Genomic DNA, 16418 nt, shown 5'->3' with positions numbered 1-16418 from the left:
CATAATGGTGGATATGTCATTACACATTTGTCCAAACTCAAAATGTCCAACTACAATCTTAACGTAAACTACGGTCTTTGGGTGATTATGACGTATCAGTGTAGTTTCATCAACTGTAACAAATGTACCACTCTGGTGAGTGACGTTGATAATGGGGGAAGTTGTGCATGTGTGTGGCCAGGGAGTGTCTGAGAAATCTCTGTACCTTCTCTCCAATTTGTGAAATTAAAGCTGCTCTCAAAAATACTCTATCACATAAAAAGAAAAATAAACTGAGCAAAGCAAAAACATCCAAAAAACAAAAAACAAAACAAAACAGGAAAAGACCTTCACTGGCGACTTTCGAAGTTCACTTCCAGTCACCTTTGTGCCCTCAGGCCTCAGCCTTCAGTTGGAGACAGAGGCCTGGCACGCCCCCTGCGGGATGGGAGAGGCGAGGAGAGAGGGGGCTTCAGGCCTGGCCGGAGCTTCGCGCTGGTGACCGCTGGCGGGAATCACCACCAGGGAAGGTCTAAAACACCAATGCTGGGCCCCAACGCACACCAACTAAGACTTTCCCGTAGAGGGTACCAGGAGTTCAAAAGCGCTCGCGTTCATTCTAACGTGCAGCCGGGGCTGAGATCCACCGAGAGAGAGCAGCGGCAGGGTGGGGGAAGGGGGTGGAGGTCAGGGTCAAAGCAAAAAAAGAAAAGGAGGATGCTGCCCTCCGGGAGGTCACACTCTTGAGTGCTCACTGCAGCCGCGCGCTTTCCAAGGGCACGCGGCCTGGGTGCCACGCTGTCAAGAGCTTTCACGGCAAGAATGGGTGTCCCCAGGGCAGGGGCGCTAATCGTCAGCCCCAGGAGGAAGAAGACTAAGCCGTAGGTCTGCAGCAACCGCCTGAGTCAGGGTCGGGGCCGACCTCACGCCCCGGCTCCCGCCCCCCAAGTTTTACAATCCAGGCCCGGGCGCCACGTGCTGGCTCCACGTTTGCGCTCTAGTTAAGGGCTTTGTCACTTTCCCACTGTATTGCCACCAAGCGGACAATTACACCACTTCTGACCTCGCTTTGGTGATGCGAGGACGAATGGGTGACCACGTATTCTTCGCAGCCAGCTTTCGCCTACACCTGCTAATTGCCACCTTTAAAATTAAAAATAAGCAATCGCACAAGTACAAAAAACAAAACGCGTGCGCGCGAGAACCAGCGCATACAGAAGCGGCACCAGTACCAGGGCGTAGCCAGTACCAGGTTGGTGGTTTCCCTTTACCGGTCGCCAGAGCACCCTAATCCCTCTGCACACCTGCGCGCTGCTCGGCACCTCGCTCTCCAGCCAACGCCGCTCTCGGCGGCAGGGGAAGCTGAGTTGGCAGCCTGAACGCCTTGTGGATCCATGTGGGTGAGGGTCGATACCCCACGCAACGTCCCCCGTCTCGGCCCCTCCCAGCACGTGCGTCAGCGCCGCGCCCCCAGCGCTAGCGGAACACCTGTCCCGGGGGCAGGGAGGTGGGGGAAACCGAAAACGCAGGTCGTCGGGGGGCTCACACGTCCTCCTCCAGTCGGCGCCGCCCCGCGCGGGCCCGGCCGGTCCCCTGTCCCACCGGCCCTTTAAGGCTGGTCGTTTCCGCAGCCGGCCTCTGGGCGGGGAAGGCGCAGCGCGCGCCACGCCGGGGCCTCCTCCCGAGCCGTAAGTAGCGGTGGGGCCGCGCCTCGGGCCTCAGTGTGTCGCAGGCTCCGCTTCGGGGGCCGCCTGGGTGCACCCTTTGCCCTACGCAGGACAGATCGCGTCACTCCTGGGGTGGGTGGGCGTCTTGCGCGGTTAGGGGGTCCCCAAGGACCCTGTGGACCCCTCCCCCTTCTTCCATTCCCAACCCCGCCGGTTCCTAGAGCCCTGGGACCCGCGGGAAGGAAGCGCGTACCTATCGACCCTTTAGAGGGGCAGACGGAGACACGTGTGGGGTACTCTGGAGAGGCCTCCCAGCGGTGGATGCCCGAGTCCGTCCCGGACCCGCGCTCCCGCTCTCTCTGCGAGCGACTCGGAATCCATGAGTGTCTTTTCACTTCCAGTCTCTAGGAGATGGAACTGCGTCGACCGTATATATCCAGCTGGCGTCAAAAGGCAGGATAATCGAGCCGTTAACACTCAGTCTAAGTGCAGGTTCGGGTCCATGGCTGTCACTTGCGAACGCACCGCTTTGGAGAGGTGGAGGCAAGACCCAAACAAAAAGTACCCTGCGGACTGCAGCGCGTCCCAGCTGCAGGCCTGGGCGGTTTAGAAAGCTCTCCTTTCCGCCGGGCCCAGGGCTGGCAGCGCCGCCTTGCTCACCCTTAACGCGGCTCTGAATTCTCGGAGTTCTAACAGCGAAGTGTGTACCGTTCTGGGTGCTTTTGCCCAAAGACACCCTTTAGCACGAATTCAGAGCCAAATTTCACTTCTCAGAAAACTCGGAGGAAGAACCATGGAAAAGGAATTAGACAAGAGTTTCCCCCCACCCCTTCTTTTGAACTTGTTAAATGAACTTGAAAAGCATTTGGGGCCACCTAATCGTTAATGCATTTTCTGGCCAGAGCGTCACGCAGGCATCTTTTGCCCAACAGGTTTAAGGGAACAGAGAGCTAGCGCAGTCGAAATGGCCCTGGTGCCCTATGACGAGACCGCGGTAGTGGGGTTGCAGCGATTCCACAAGCCTCTTGCCACCTTCAACTTTGCAAACCACACCATCCAGATCCAACAGGACTGGAAGCAGCTGGGAGTCGCCGCCGTGGTTTGGGACGCGGTAAGTAAGCCCTGGGGGGCCTCTGAAAACATCTACAATTGATTACAAGGCTGATCTTTATTTAAAAAAAAATAAAATAGCTTTATTGAGATATAATTCATATACCATACACTTCACTTATCTCAAGTGTATAGTATAAATACAGGTGCTTTTTTAAAAGTAAATTCAGAGTGGTGCAACCATTACCATTCTCAATTTAAAAACATTGTCATCACCCTACCCCCTCCAAAAAAAGCTTCCACCCATCAGATTCACTTCCCTGCCCCAACTCCCCCCACATAGGTTGCATTTTAAAGGTGAGTAAAGAAAAGCTAAGGGAAATTAAGTGACTTGCCAGTAATTTCCCCAGGAGGTGAGAGGGAGGACAGGAAACCTTAACCGCTTTGTACACTCATTAAGTTAATTTTTAAGTTTAATTTTTAAAATACTGCAAAAAGAATATTGTAAAATGACAGAACCCAAAGTGAAGATCATGTGTTTTCTTTAAGTTTTCATAGTTATAATGGTCACAAAATGATACTATAATTGCTTTTTCACTTTTTCTTCTCCCTGCATGGTTATCAGCTTCTTGTGACAGTGACTTGCTGTCAGAATCTAGTACCAAACTGGGATTCAGTGGCAGCTCATTTAACGTTGGGAAAATGCTTGGTGTAGATACAATTTTATAGTCTGCATTGTCTTAGAAGTTAAGAGAAACATTTAGGAATAAAAATCAATATATTCTAACCCAGTAACATCACTTCTAGTAATACCACATGAAAAGTATTCCCAGACCAAGAAATAAAGATGCATAATGGTGAGCAATGGGTGAGCCTCCAAAATGTCCACCAAGAAGAGGAATTGCTAGATATACTAATAGTATGTGGCCATGGAAAACTGTATTTAAAAATTATGTTAACAGTATACAGTGCTTGTATAGAATTGTGTGCAAATGCTAACTCACACATATCCCAAACGTTGGCTAAAACTTACCTTCTGATGCCGGACAATATATGGTGAGGCCCCTGTGGGGTGGTGACTGTCAGCGATGCAGGAGGGAGGAACACAGCTCCAGGAGCCTCGGGTGTTGCTCTGCTTGTTCCCTCGGGGGAAGTTGCAGCCCTGCGTCTGACGTGAGCTTGGTTCAGGAACTGGACATTCCCATAAGCAATATCCAAGACTGTTTATGTCAGTTCTGCCAGAGGAGTTTTGTAAGCCTCGAGTGGAGTGGTGCTGTGACAGTAAGAAACTAAACTTCGCAGATTCAGCAGGACCCTGTCTCATGCGGGCAGTGTCACTGGCCACTGCTGTTCCCGTCAGGGCATTGGTGTGGCCTGGGGCAGCTGTTCTGTGGGATGCTGGGATGCCGTGTCTGTGCTTGCTTTAGAACATTACCTCCCAGCAACAACTGAGTTTCTGTGAGTGTTGTTAAACTGGGAATTGAACCTTGATTCAAAATGGGAAAGGGTTGTGTGATGACTTCCTACCAGCTTAAACCCCTTCAGCTCCTAAAGCACCTTAATCGTAATTACACTGTGTTTTGACTCAGGCTGTCGTTCTTTGCACGTACTTGGAGATGGGAGCTGTGGAGCTCAGGGGCCGCTCTGCCGTGGAGCTGGGTGCTGGCACAGGGCTGGTGGGCATAGTGGCGGCCCTGCTGGGTGAGTGTGACACATTCATTCACTCCTTTGTGAGTGGGACTCATCGAGAGGTACATTTGCTGTTTTCTTGATGTCAAACCTGTTACTGGATTGTTTTTCTTTCCCCTGTAGTTATTATGAGGTATGGGCTAACTCTAGTAAGGCTAATTTCTTCTCTCTTTCTTATCCTGTTACTTATACTTCTCATGGGAGATTGCTTTGCCCCTTTCAATTTTATGGTGCAGATAATATGATCTGAAGGCTACTTTTCAGTTCAAAGAAAATTATTTTATTCACATACATAGTTTTTTTATATAGTTTAGGTCCTTTCTGCGGATTTAACTCTGTGAGGTAGATAGAGCAGACAGTCTCTTTCCTTCATTGCTAAGGAAACTGCTGGTTTTTCTCTTCTAGGAAGGGTCAGCCCTGCTACAGTTGGTACTGACATGTTAAAAAATTGTTTTAACAGTATATAGTTATAAGTTGATTAATATCAAGATTTGTCTTTTTTTTTTGTTTGGTATAGACATTATTTTGGCCTAGCATATTTTTAAGCCTCATTATTATTTGATTATTGGTTGTTGACTCCTTTGTACAATTTCCAGCTCACACAGTTTGAACTAGCCAATGACAGGCCAGATCAGCGTCTAAGATTCCACACATAATATTCACCACTTCAGGACTGTCACTTAGGGCTCTTAGTAAAATGCAGTGTCTGATTGCAAAGGTGTGGGCAGGGCCTGAGAGCCTGCATTTCTACAAGGCCCAAGTGATGATGATGCCAGCACCTAACTTATTTCTGCCCTTTCCCTAACTAATTTCTTTTCCAGTATTCCTTTCTCTGTGTAGATTGGCCTTCCAAAATTTGATGGGGAACATGGGCAGGGGTGGTGGATAAAAGGATATATAAACTGATTTTGGTTTCTGTCCGTCTACAGCCACAGCACTTGGTCACTGGCAAGGCCTTTGCTGCTGCACTGCCGTTTGTTCCCCTCGGGTTGGCCTGATTGCGTCCCCATGTGTGCTCGGTATTCTTTTTCTTTTCCATTTTTCAAATCCGGGCGATTGAGCCACTCTCTGAAGTCCCAATCATCGGGAGCTTAAGACTCAAACCAGCCTTGTCAGACACAACAGCCCACGTTGTTTTCTTTCCACGACACTAACTTCCTTCTGCTTCTGAGAGGGGTTAACTGGGGGGGGGGGGGGGGGGGGGATGAGGTTTCTTTTGTTTCCTCCTGAGAACTAGGGCTTCATGCACAACTTCTTTGGCTGGAATAGCAACAGGTTCATGTGGTAAAGTGCATAGGTTTAGAGTTGTACTTGGTTTTCACACCTCCTTTAACTCCTACTAGCTGTGTGGCCTCGGGCAAGTTGCTTAACTTCTGAACTTCAGTTTCCCTATAAGTTGAGGAAATAATTGTATTCATTCCACACGGAGGATCAAATGAGATCTGTGTCGAAATCTGCTGGCTCATTGACTGGCTCAAAGTAAAGGCTCAGTGAATGTTGATTGCCTCTCTGAGTATTTCTGTTTCTGCTCTAGAAATATGGTTCTGTGGGGTTGCAAACGTCAAGATAAGGTTCTTCGAAGAGTAGCATGGAGCCAGAGGCTGGTTAGCCGTTGTCACAAAAGGCCCCAGGTAGTTCTGGGAGGGCCTAGAACAGCAGACAGTGTTCTCACCAGAGGGAGATGTGTGCTTCCCGGCCCCACTTCACGTTACCTGTTTGAGTTCTTTCCTGCCCCAAAGCAAAATTAATTGCTGCCTTACGTCTTTTCCCCACAGCGTGTGGTATACTCCCCACTTCTGTCCCAGCACGGTCACAGTTCATTATCAGCAGGTGTTTCCCGTGTCTGTCTCTCCTGGTTCCTGAGCAAAGGGACTGTGCTTCATTCTGTGTGTCCTGGGCCCTAGTACAGCACCTGCCACACAGGAGATAAATAGTTCTGGAGTAAGAGAGGAGCACACTAGAAAATCATAAAAAGAAATGATTCTGTTATAAAAGTCATGGAACTATTATAAAAATAGTCCTAAAAGCACTCTTTTAAAGAGAGGGGAAAAAAACCCACTAAAGATTCTCATTATTCATGTCAAGTATTTTCATTTTTTGTAACCCGAGGCTTTTCATCCTGAATTCAGGGAACACCCACTAACTGTCGGATTGGCTCATCTGAAATGCAGAAGTGATGGGTTACCCATACTTAAACATCCCTGTGCCCCGTTCCTTCCCCGCCCCTTCCTAAAGACTAAATCCCAGGCTTCTTAGGAAGGCTCTGCAATCTTGTTTTGCCTGGCCCTTCAGCCTCTTTGGTTTTCATAGCTATTGCACTGTTGGAAGCTCCAGGGCCTGTCCCTTTCTGGCCTGTCCCTTCTGCCTTGAACGCCGTTCTTTACGCCTGTCTCCTGGTTGATGCTACATCTGTAAAGTGGAAGCTCAGATTTCCCTTATTTTGACGTCTTTGACCTCTGCTCCTCTCAAAGAATTTCTCCTTTGTGACCTCACAGTTTCCTGGGCACACTCATGTTCCTCATTTTTACTTCACACGTCGCATTACAACTATGTTATCATGAGACTCCGAGGGCAAGGTTTATCTTGCTCGTCTTTGTATCTCTAGCACATATGTGCTCAAATGTTTAACAAATTAAGTTACTGTTTACAAAACTAAAAACCAAGTGAGGACAAATGTTTGCACACACTTTTTCCATTACCAAGTGAGTGACAGCAGGCTGTGGTATCCTTTTTTTTAAAAAAAATAATGTATTGCTTTTTCTTCCAAAACTTTGTGAATTTACAAAAACAAACAAAAAAAGATCCAAGTTCACAAACTGCTCAGTTTAGACTTCTGAATGCAGGAGGTGAGACCTGGGCCACTGTGGTCACCTGAGCAAATGTGCAGTGACATCTGAAACGCCCACCCGATCTGGTTCATTGCCTGCAAAGATGCTGCACTGCTTACACACCATCCCACATAACATACTTGGGTCATCAGTCAAACTCACTGGAATGGCCCAGAGGTTTTTCTTTCTTCCCTCACTCCTGCTATGAGATGAAATTTTCAGTTCATTTTTGAAAACTAAAGTGGTCAGTAAGTTCCTTTTGTTCTGCTGCTACTTCACACAGAGCTTCATGTTCATCCTGACACCTTTCGAGCTGCATTTTCTTTTCTGCTACTAGTGCTTGGAGGTGCAGCTGCTGGGCTGCTTTCTGCTTTGCTGTAGATTCGAGCAAGTTCTGATTTGAGCAACAATTGGCCTTCATCTTCTCATTTTCTGCTTCTTTTGTAAGTTGGTCAGCACGCTCCAGTAAACCACCAACTATTTTCTGAAACTGGCCAGTTCTGTCCACAGGGACCTTGCCCTCCTCCTGGAGCGCTGCGGTCTGCTGGGTAACCTCTGGGTCCAACACCTCGCTTGTTCAGCTCATCACAGTGCAGGCCTGCTTCGCCCAGAATGTCCGGCGCCATAGCGGCTGCCCTCCTAGCGGTGTGCTGTGGCCCCGGCTGATGGCGGCAGGCAGCGTCTCTCTGCAGCAGCCGTATCTGGCCCGCACACCTCAGCTGCTGCCAGGGCTCCAGCACCTGTTTGCACATAACATTGGGCTACATGGTTGTGTTGGGTCAGTTCCCATTCATCTTTATGAACTCTGTATTGCCTCACTTCCCTCCTTCTCCAGCATAAATCCCAGGCAGTCATTTCAGCATCATCTTTATTACCATCTTCACATCCTTCCTTGCTGCTGCTTCACGAGGCTAAAGACAAGGTGAGGTACAACTCTCCACCTGTTCCAGGCCTGTACCTGTGCAGCTGACTGTGTGGCTGGAGGAAACACGCTGCTGGGGCTCATTTTAAATTCACGATCAGGAATCTCGAAGGGGCTCTTCATGTTGCTGAGCAGCCTCACTGCTTCCTCTGCAAACCTCCAGCCTTCCTGCCTCCATTCTCACTCTTAGCTGATGACATTTCTTCTTGTTTCACTGAGAAGACCGAAACAATCAGAAGAGAAGTGCTGTAACCGCCCCCACCCCCGCTGCCTCTGCCCCCACCTGCAGCTGGATCCGTCATCTCTGCCTTTGCTCCAGTGGTTCTCTCTCCGGTATCATTTCCTCCCCATCCCACCTGATCCTTCCCAGCACCAGATAAGCCTGCTGTTGTTTCTCCCACTGAACGAAAAAATTATTTTAACTTCTTAAGTGGCTGTTTCTAGGTGTGTGGCAGGAAATGCATAAGACAACCCTGGAATATCTTGTCATACCAGATAGCAAGGAAGCTGTCAAGGATGACGTGGAGTTGTGTCAAAAGTCCACTGGCAAAAGATAGGACAATTTGAACATCAGTAACACATCAAATACGTTTAATCCATGAGTTCGTGATACAACAAAAAAATAATTAGTTGTCTTTGGGGGAGGCTTAGAAACAAACTCTATTTTGAAATCTGGCTTACAGAAGGGGAGAGAGGAGCAAAATTTATCCTGCCTTTTCTGTTAAAACAATTCCTATACACAATGAGTAACTGAATAGTAATTGAAAAAAGCTTTCCCTTATAGAAGTTTCTCAACAAATAAATGCAAAAGGAATTTAATGAATTAAGGATCTGGACATTGAGTGTCCGTGGTTGCTCATCTCACAAAAATAGAGCCTACCACATATTACATATCTCTTATGGAAAAACACCCGCCCCCCCCACCAATGAAATAGCCTTGTTAAAAAAAATTAAATCCAAATCAAAAAAATTTGTAGGAGATACAAAGGACAGAGGAACATGCTAAACTATAAAAATGGTACAATCAGCAAAATCCAGACTGTGGGAAACTACGAGACAAATGATCTATTTCTTCCCAAAATTGCAAGGAGAAAGAAAGAAAGGAAACTGATAGATTAAAAGAAACTTAAGACATCCTTTGTACCCCTCCCTCCCTCCAAACAGACGAAACCCCAAAACACCACAGGGGTGGACATTTGGGGAATCCAACTCAGTGACTAGTGAGGGAGTGGTTACTTGTGGGTGGGCTGTTTGGGAGGTGGCTTGTGGAGGGTGTCTGGAGGTGGTCACAGCAAGGTGCCAGCAACCAGCCTCCCTCGCCTGGGTCACTGTGGCCTCCTCACCTGTCTCCTTGCATCTGGCCTTGCCCCACTGCTAGGAATTCTGTTAAAACCGAAGTCAGATCATTAGCACTTCTGCTCAGCAATCTCCACTGGCGTCCCACCTCACTCAGAAAAAGCCAAAGCCTTCACAAAACAAGATCTATGAACCCTGGGGGATCTGACTCCCTTCCTGTTGCTTCTCTGACCTCATCGCCTACTTTATTCCTCATTCACTGGTTCCAGCCACTCTCGCTGCCCTCTCTGGGCCTTTGCACTTGCTCTTCCGCCTGCCAGGAATAGTCTTCCCTCTGATAGGTGCTCAGTTATTCCCCTCGCTTCCTTCAGGCCTTTACCTGAGGAAACCAGTCCTTCCACGCAGTCTAAATTCTCACGCCCTCCTCGCTTCTGACATTTCACATGTCTCTTTCCTTAGATTGCTAGTTTTCCTTTTCCTTGAACATTTTCACAGTATCACACTGGATGTTTTACTCTTTAAAAACCTCATATTGTCTGACGCCTCCCTTGAATGTAAGCTCTCTGAGGGCAGGGCTTTGTCCCATGGCTGATGGTAGCCACTTGAATAGTTGTAGAATTGATGGATGTTACAGAGGATGGTCAGCTGACATCACGATCCTGTTATGACTCCTCCAACCCCCGCAGGTTAGGAGTAGGCTCAGAAATTGCTGAGACGGGCATCAGAGGTCCACATCGGAGAGCTATTAAGATGAACACCGAGATGATACGCAAAAGACTTGATCACTCCGGTATTGCCAGAAGAGCGTTCTGTAGACTGTTAAGAAATCCAGAGATAAAGCTCTAAGTCTAAGCTCTGAGAAATCCAGAGATAAAGGCTGTCTGTGATTTCTGTTATCAGGGGAGATGAAAGTACCACTGACTTCTGCTCATGCTGCTCAGGCAGCACGCTGTCTAGCGATGAATGGTCAAGTGGTAGGTCCATGCGTGTAGAATCTTAACAACTTGAACATTGTCACAGTGTCACACTCAGGACTGTCAACGTCAAACTGAATTACATACAGTCCTAACCTAATGTTACGGGTCAAGATAAGAAACATTGCAGAATAAGCTGCCATTGAAATGGTTGCTTCCTGTCGCTGATCTGGAATCCCAAGGGGGATTACCCACGAAGATGACAAAGTGAAGGAGGATGCAAATGAGAAATAATTTTACGAAAGAAGGAAACATAATTTTAAATTTCAGAATTTACAGGGCCAAGTTAAACAGGATTACACATATTATGTTGTTACTACAATGTAGATGAGGTATTTCAGGGCTGACCCTCATCTGGGTAAGTTAAGAGTAACTACCAGTTCAGCCTCTCCCACATATTGGTTAAAAAAATCAGATCTTTTAGTTCATGGTAAACAACTCACAAGAAACAGATTAATAAAATACTTCCTCCTTAATTTTATACACTATGTACAGTGTATACATACACAACACAGCATTTAGAGAACATGATCTCACATTTTAACCTATAGTACTTTAATACAATCTAGTAATTTCTATGTTTACCATTTTTTAATAATTATATATATCACTTAAATACATATAGGTCCGCTGCTTCCTCACAGGATAAAGAGAAGTGGACTAGGATGTCTTAGTAGCCAATTAATCTCTTCCTCGATTCCTTTTAAAGCTTTAAGCCCAGAAAGAAAGCTTTCCCTGTTTTTGGTGTCTTCTCATCTTCATAGTCATTCACACTCAGATTTCCCGTTCTTGGATTCCACTGACCCTGAGGCATATGGGCTGTAAGACTGACCTAATGAATGAAATATAGTGGGAGACCTCCGTGGGCGGTGGGCCAGCTCTGCCTGCGGGATTCAGAGCCTCAGCTTGTTGTCCCTTGGGACCTTGCATTTTATAGGTACAACTTCAGCAAACAGCAGGTGTGTCACAGAGGCAAATCAAAGGTTCACTTTACCAGCAGGCCATGCAGAAAGAGCTACTGGTCATTGTTCTAAGGTACGGCAGACCTCCATGAAGGGCGTGACCTTCTGCCTCTCAGGAATATTTAGAGACACTCACCCTGCCATTTAACTCGACCCCGCTACCTATTTGTTGTACTGATGTGCACATTACTTTCTCTCTGTCCCACATTCTAGGTGCTCATGTGACTATCACGGATCGAAAAGTAGCATTAGAATTTCTTAAATCAAATGTTCAAGCCAACTTACCTCTCCATATCCAACCCAAAGCTGTTGTTAAGGAGCTGACTTGGGGACAAAATATGGGGAGTTTTTCTCCTGGAGAATTTGACCTGATACTTGGAGCTGATATCATATATTTAGAAGAAACATTCACAGATCTTCTTCAAACTTTGGAACACCTCTGTAGCAACCGGTCCGTGGTTCTTTTAGCTTGCCGAATTCGCTATGAACGGGATAACAACTTCTTAGCAATGCTGGAGAGGCAATTTACTGTGAGTAAGGTTCACTATGATCCTGAAAAAGATGTACATATTTACAAGGCACAGAAGGGAAACCAGAGGGAGGGCTTATAGTTGGCTGGAATTAGTAAGAATGTTGGCATTAAGGGTGGCAGGGCTTCAGACTGGGAATCTAACCACATTTAATGAAATGGCTTATGGTACAAGAGTCTAACCAAAGGTTCTCAAGGGACAAACGACACGTGCAGTTTTAAACAGAGCAGCACATTATCCCATTACTGTGACTTTTTAGTCATATTTTACTCACGCTGAAACTCAATTGACATTAAAGGAAAGTGTGAGATTTCAGTTTATGTTTTTTCTGTATCCCATTTGCTCCCTCTTGATAATCAGTTTTCACTGATGATACGATGAAGACATCTTCAAAGCAGTGAGCTTGTTTTGTTTTAGAGGCTAAATCATGCAAATTATTTTAAACACATTCTGAGATATACATTTAGCCCATTTTCCTGATTTTCTGAAGATAAAACAACAGGTTTAACCTACATTCCCTGAGCTGTTAATGCTCTTGAAATCTTTTGTCTGCCCAATTAGGTCTTAAATGCTTTTGGTTGTTTTGAGATTAGGATGTGAGTTTGCTAAGGTCTCATACCATGTTTTTTGGCTTAATTTCAGATTTACATATACAAACAAAGGAATAAGTAAAAATAAAGTTTTACTTTCTGAAAGCACCTAAAATCTTGTGCTATGAATAGGTTATCTTCTTCAAATCAAAAGCTGCAGTTTTTCCCTTGTTTTCCCCTTTCTCAAATATTTTTATATTTCTTTCTTAGGCTTTCCCTGCCTCCTTATAATCCTTATAATGCATAGGATAACAATGAAAATAAATTTTAAATCTCACTCCTCTATGAAAGGTTAGCTCCCCAAGTATAAGCCCCTCCCATATTGTACTTGTAATTGCTTATTTGAATTCCCCTGATTGTAAGCTGCTTGAGGACCAGGAATGCTTCTTTCTCTTTCATTGTGGCCTCCCCAGTATCTAACATATCATAACCAAATATTTGTTGAATGAAAACGATACATTTCATTTAGAAGGCATTGATCTTTGGGTTAGACGATGGCTACACTGTTTCATCATTATCTTGGATGGACTTGATGAAGGAAGTCACACACACCAACACCCTGCCCCCATTTCTTGTTTTTAACGATGTAACAGCTTAAACAAATTTAGACCACAAGAATATTGTAATCTCAGTATGGCATTTGATACTAGAGATAATTTGCTTTGTAAAAGATTAGAAACAAGACCTCCTCCTCCCTCTTAACCTTTTAATGACTATCTTGGATGTGGAAATACTGCATAATTTTCTGCACTATATTTTAAATAGTGGATTTACTTTAATAAAGGTGAATTAAAAGTTCTGAGCATTCAGTGACGTACCATTTCAACCGAATTGTGATAAATGCACATGAAATAGAAATACCCATAGCTTACCAAATCTATAAAATACCATGAATATGGAAGGTCTTTTAAAACAAGTAAAATAAAAGCCCTGCTATGTCATCATCAACACTGTAATGAAAGGCCAATGCCATGTAGGCATGTTATTAGAAATAAATATATTAATTGTAATTCAGCTCCTTTACTTTAAAATCCCTAACTTTGGAGATAGGTATTAAAATGGTTTGGGGGTGGGGTAGGGGTGGAGAGCTTCAAGATACCTGGATTCTCTACCACATGAAGCCAGCAGTCATTGGGTTGTTTTACATTTTCATAAAATATTAACTAAGAATACTGCTGCCAGAAAAAGTTGAAGGTATTTTTTTTTTCTTGTCCTAATAGAAGAAAATAAAGGCAAGAAAAATTTAGCAGGAATTGTTTGGTTGTCCAAGTGAAAATCAAGTGATTTCTTTCTTTTTTCTTTTTTTTTGGCTTTGAGTTTAAAATGTTGTCACAGATCAGGTTCCCCGAGGAAACGGACTCAGAAATGGAGGTTAGGGTACAGAAAGTTTAAATGGGACTACTTTCAAAATCAACATCTCTGAAGGAGTAAAAATAGCAGGTCTGGGAAAGAAGGAGAATTTGGGCTGGAATGCAGTCAGGAAATCCTCAGCTAATTCAGAGATGGGATGGCCCTGCATTATTAAGGCAAGGGAGCGGGATTTTACATCCCTGTGTAGGTTTTTTAGTGGCTCCAAGGGGTATAAACTTAGGGCGAAGACAATACCTGGAGAGGGACTCAGCCATCAGCCACCATTCCCAGAAGGCTGGGAAATGAGTGCTTCAGAGGTGTGTGTGTGTGTGTGTGTGTGTGTGTGTGTGTGTGTAAAGCTGGGGAGCCAATACTATCTGGATAGGATGCCAGTGTCCACTATAAATGTCAACAAAATTGTGCCATTTTTACTTACGTTAAAAGGATTAATTTATCTCGTCAGTTGCATTTTAAGGGTGCTCATTTTATTCTCAAGTTAAGGATAGAAACCTAGTCTAAACCTATTGTACTAAGCCTTGATTCTCACATTGCTATTTCTTTTAACTGTTAAATACAGTTAAGTATTTAACTGTATTTTACAGTTGGGTATCAGTCACCTTTTCCCCAATTAAAATAAAATACTGCCACCAAGGTGCTATGTTAAAATAGATGTATTAGGACTACCACTCTAAAGTACACTGTTGTTTTCTAAGTAGCTGACCTCTTATGGGTATCTTACTTTCGTTCCCGAAAGAACTATCTGAAGCCCTCGTATCATCTTCAAATAGTTTCTAGCGGAACACTTATTCTTTCATACAAAAGGATCAGAATTCTAGTAAATCAAAATATTTTATCTAAATTAACTGAACAGTAGATTAAAAACTCTTTCAGAGCAGGATAACAACATTGTCTGGAATGTTTTATCTTAACAAATACAATTTATACTCCGGAGGGACAAGGATTGTATCTCGTATTTTGTATTTCAAGTTAACACAGTGCCTTCTTCATCAAGGGAGTTCAATAAGCATTACTCATGAAAAACCCAGATTCCTTTACAGATGAGTTATTTTATTATATTAAATTGCCTAATTTCTGTGCTTTATTTCTCCTTGTCCAACGTAAGGGATAAATAAAGTATCAGGGATATCAAAATACAAAGCCTACTCTCAACAACAAAATTATCATGAACTTAAGTAAGCGATTCACCTCCAACATCAATTCCATTTAATCGCTATCTTATGGTGGTTGAAAGATAGAAGCATTTCCTGTCAATTTTTAAATCAAGAAAACAAAAATAAAATTTTAAAGTACTTTTAAAAATCAGTTTTCAGTGTACTCGTATTAGTAAGAGGTCCTAGATACAGGGCCTGACTTAATAGTGTGTGAAGCAGACCATGTGATTTAGTGTCAGAGAAACAGTCATAATTCTGCTGCTCCCCAGAACCTCTACCTAGATAGAAATAGCATTTTCAAGTTCTTTTAACAAGAATGAGGCAAGACATTGCAGTGAGTATATAGAGAGCCCTGTTCTGGGAAACTGGAGACTTGAGTTCTCTTAGCACTGGCAATCCTCCTTTCTTTCTTACCTTTTTTTTTTTTTTTCAATGTCACGTTAAAAATTGAGAATTTGTTAGAAGTTTCATTCTGCTCTGAAATCTTATGTTATGCTTTTCTTCCTACAACCAGGGAAGGGTTAAAATTTAACACTAGTAAAGATGACATACTGAAAAATTAAGTTTCCTTGCTGAGAACAACTGTTTCTGAGGAAGATTAGAAGGGGAAACAGTGTAACAGAGGAGAGAAAAGGAAGGCCTACCTACTTCAGAATCTTTTGAAAGACTGGTTCTGCTACTTCTAATTTTTCTTCCTAAAAAAAAAAAAAAAAAAAGAAAGTGTGACATAAAAAATACTAACCAACATATTTTTATTAATTTAGCATTCTTGATAATGCTTAGGAAACAACCTCCAAATATGAAGCCACATTTAATTTCCACTTCTCAGTTATCCTAAATATACTAACTTGTGTATATCTGTAAATCAAAAGTTTCAATCTAAATGTCCACAAGAGGGTACCAGTTAAATAAACTGATACTTTTATACAATGGTATACTACATACCTGTTAGAGGCAGGTGTACATATACTAAAATTGAACCATTGCCAAGATACATTCAGTGAATAAGCACCATTTATGTAAAAAAGGGAGAATATACATTTGCATGCATATGCAGATTGTCACTAAAACGATACAAAAGAAACTTTACTGTTGTCCATTTGTAGTGTTTTCCAAATGTACATATTATTTTAAAAAACCAAGGTAAAAAACAGTAAGTATGAGGACACTATCACGGAAGTGAAAAGAGAATGGGAGAAAATATTTGCAAATCATATTATTTGATAAGGGTATAATATCCAGAATATATAAGGAACTCATTAAATTCAACAACAAAAACTCATTAAAAGTGAGCAAAGGAATTGAACAGACAATTCTTCAAAGATGTACACATGGCCAACAAGCACATGAAGATGCTAAATATTAGTCATTAAGGAATTGTAAGTCAAAACCACACTATTACTTAACAC

At 43.8% G+C, this 16418-nt stretch overlaps 1 protein-coding gene, 1 long non-coding RNA gene and 1 pseudogene across 12 annotated transcripts in view; 1 reads left to right on the top strand and 2 right to left on the bottom strand.

Annotated features, from left to right (window-relative positions):
* LOC141567084 (uncharacterized) overlaps positions 1–4352 on the bottom strand; it is a 58182-nt gene extending 53830 nt beyond the window's left edge. For 3 of the 6 annotated variants that reach the window (XR_012489475.2, XR_012489477.2, XR_012489476.2), the window contains exons 1-2: positions 1900–2565; positions 1284–1748 (exon numbers count right to left, since the gene is read on the bottom strand). This is a non-coding gene — a long non-coding RNA (uncharacterized LOC141567084). Of the gene's footprint in view, positions 1–1283; positions 1749–1899; positions 2566–3729 lie in introns of those variants that run through there. The other 3 variants (XR_016019823.1, XR_016019822.1, XR_012489480.2) reach the window with 2 other exon arrangements.
* Positions 174–13285, top strand: METTL21A (methyltransferase 21A, HSPA lysine). Of its 6 annotated transcripts, XM_074312103.2 has the most exons (6): positions 1664–1778; positions 2048–2138; positions 2579–2757; positions 4286–4397; positions 5315–5404; positions 11581–13285. In XM_074312103.2, the coding sequence occupies exons 3-6, from the start codon at positions 2611–2613 to the stop codon at positions 11976–11978; spliced, it is 747 nt and encodes a 248-aa protein (XP_074168204.1). In that variant the 5' UTR covers positions 1664–1778; positions 2048–2138; positions 2579–2610; the 3' UTR covers positions 11979–13285. The 6 variants fall into 6 exon arrangements, with proteins under 6 accessions (XP_074168206.1, XP_074168211.1, XP_074197187.1 ...); XM_074312105.2 differs by lacking the exons at positions 1664–1778; positions 2048–2138 and adding an exon at positions 174–1231; XM_074312110.2 differs by lacking the exons at positions 1664–1778; positions 2048–2138 and adding an exon at positions 1247–1379.
* Positions 7201–7839, bottom strand: LOC141567077 (intraflagellar transport protein 20 homolog pseudogene; annotated as a pseudogene).
* Positions 13286–16418: the final 3133 nt, after the last annotated feature.

The sequence above is a fragment of the Rhinolophus sinicus genome, chromosome 17 (genome assembly GCF_057876585.1).
Source record: "Rhinolophus sinicus isolate RSI-liver-muscle chromosome 17, RSI-T2T, whole genome shotgun sequence".
Classification (NCBI taxonomy): domain Eukaryota; kingdom Metazoa; phylum Chordata; class Mammalia; order Chiroptera; family Rhinolophidae; genus Rhinolophus; species Rhinolophus sinicus.
The sequence above is the reverse complement of the archived record's forward strand: the minus strand, read 5'-3'. Positions and strand labels throughout refer to the sequence as shown.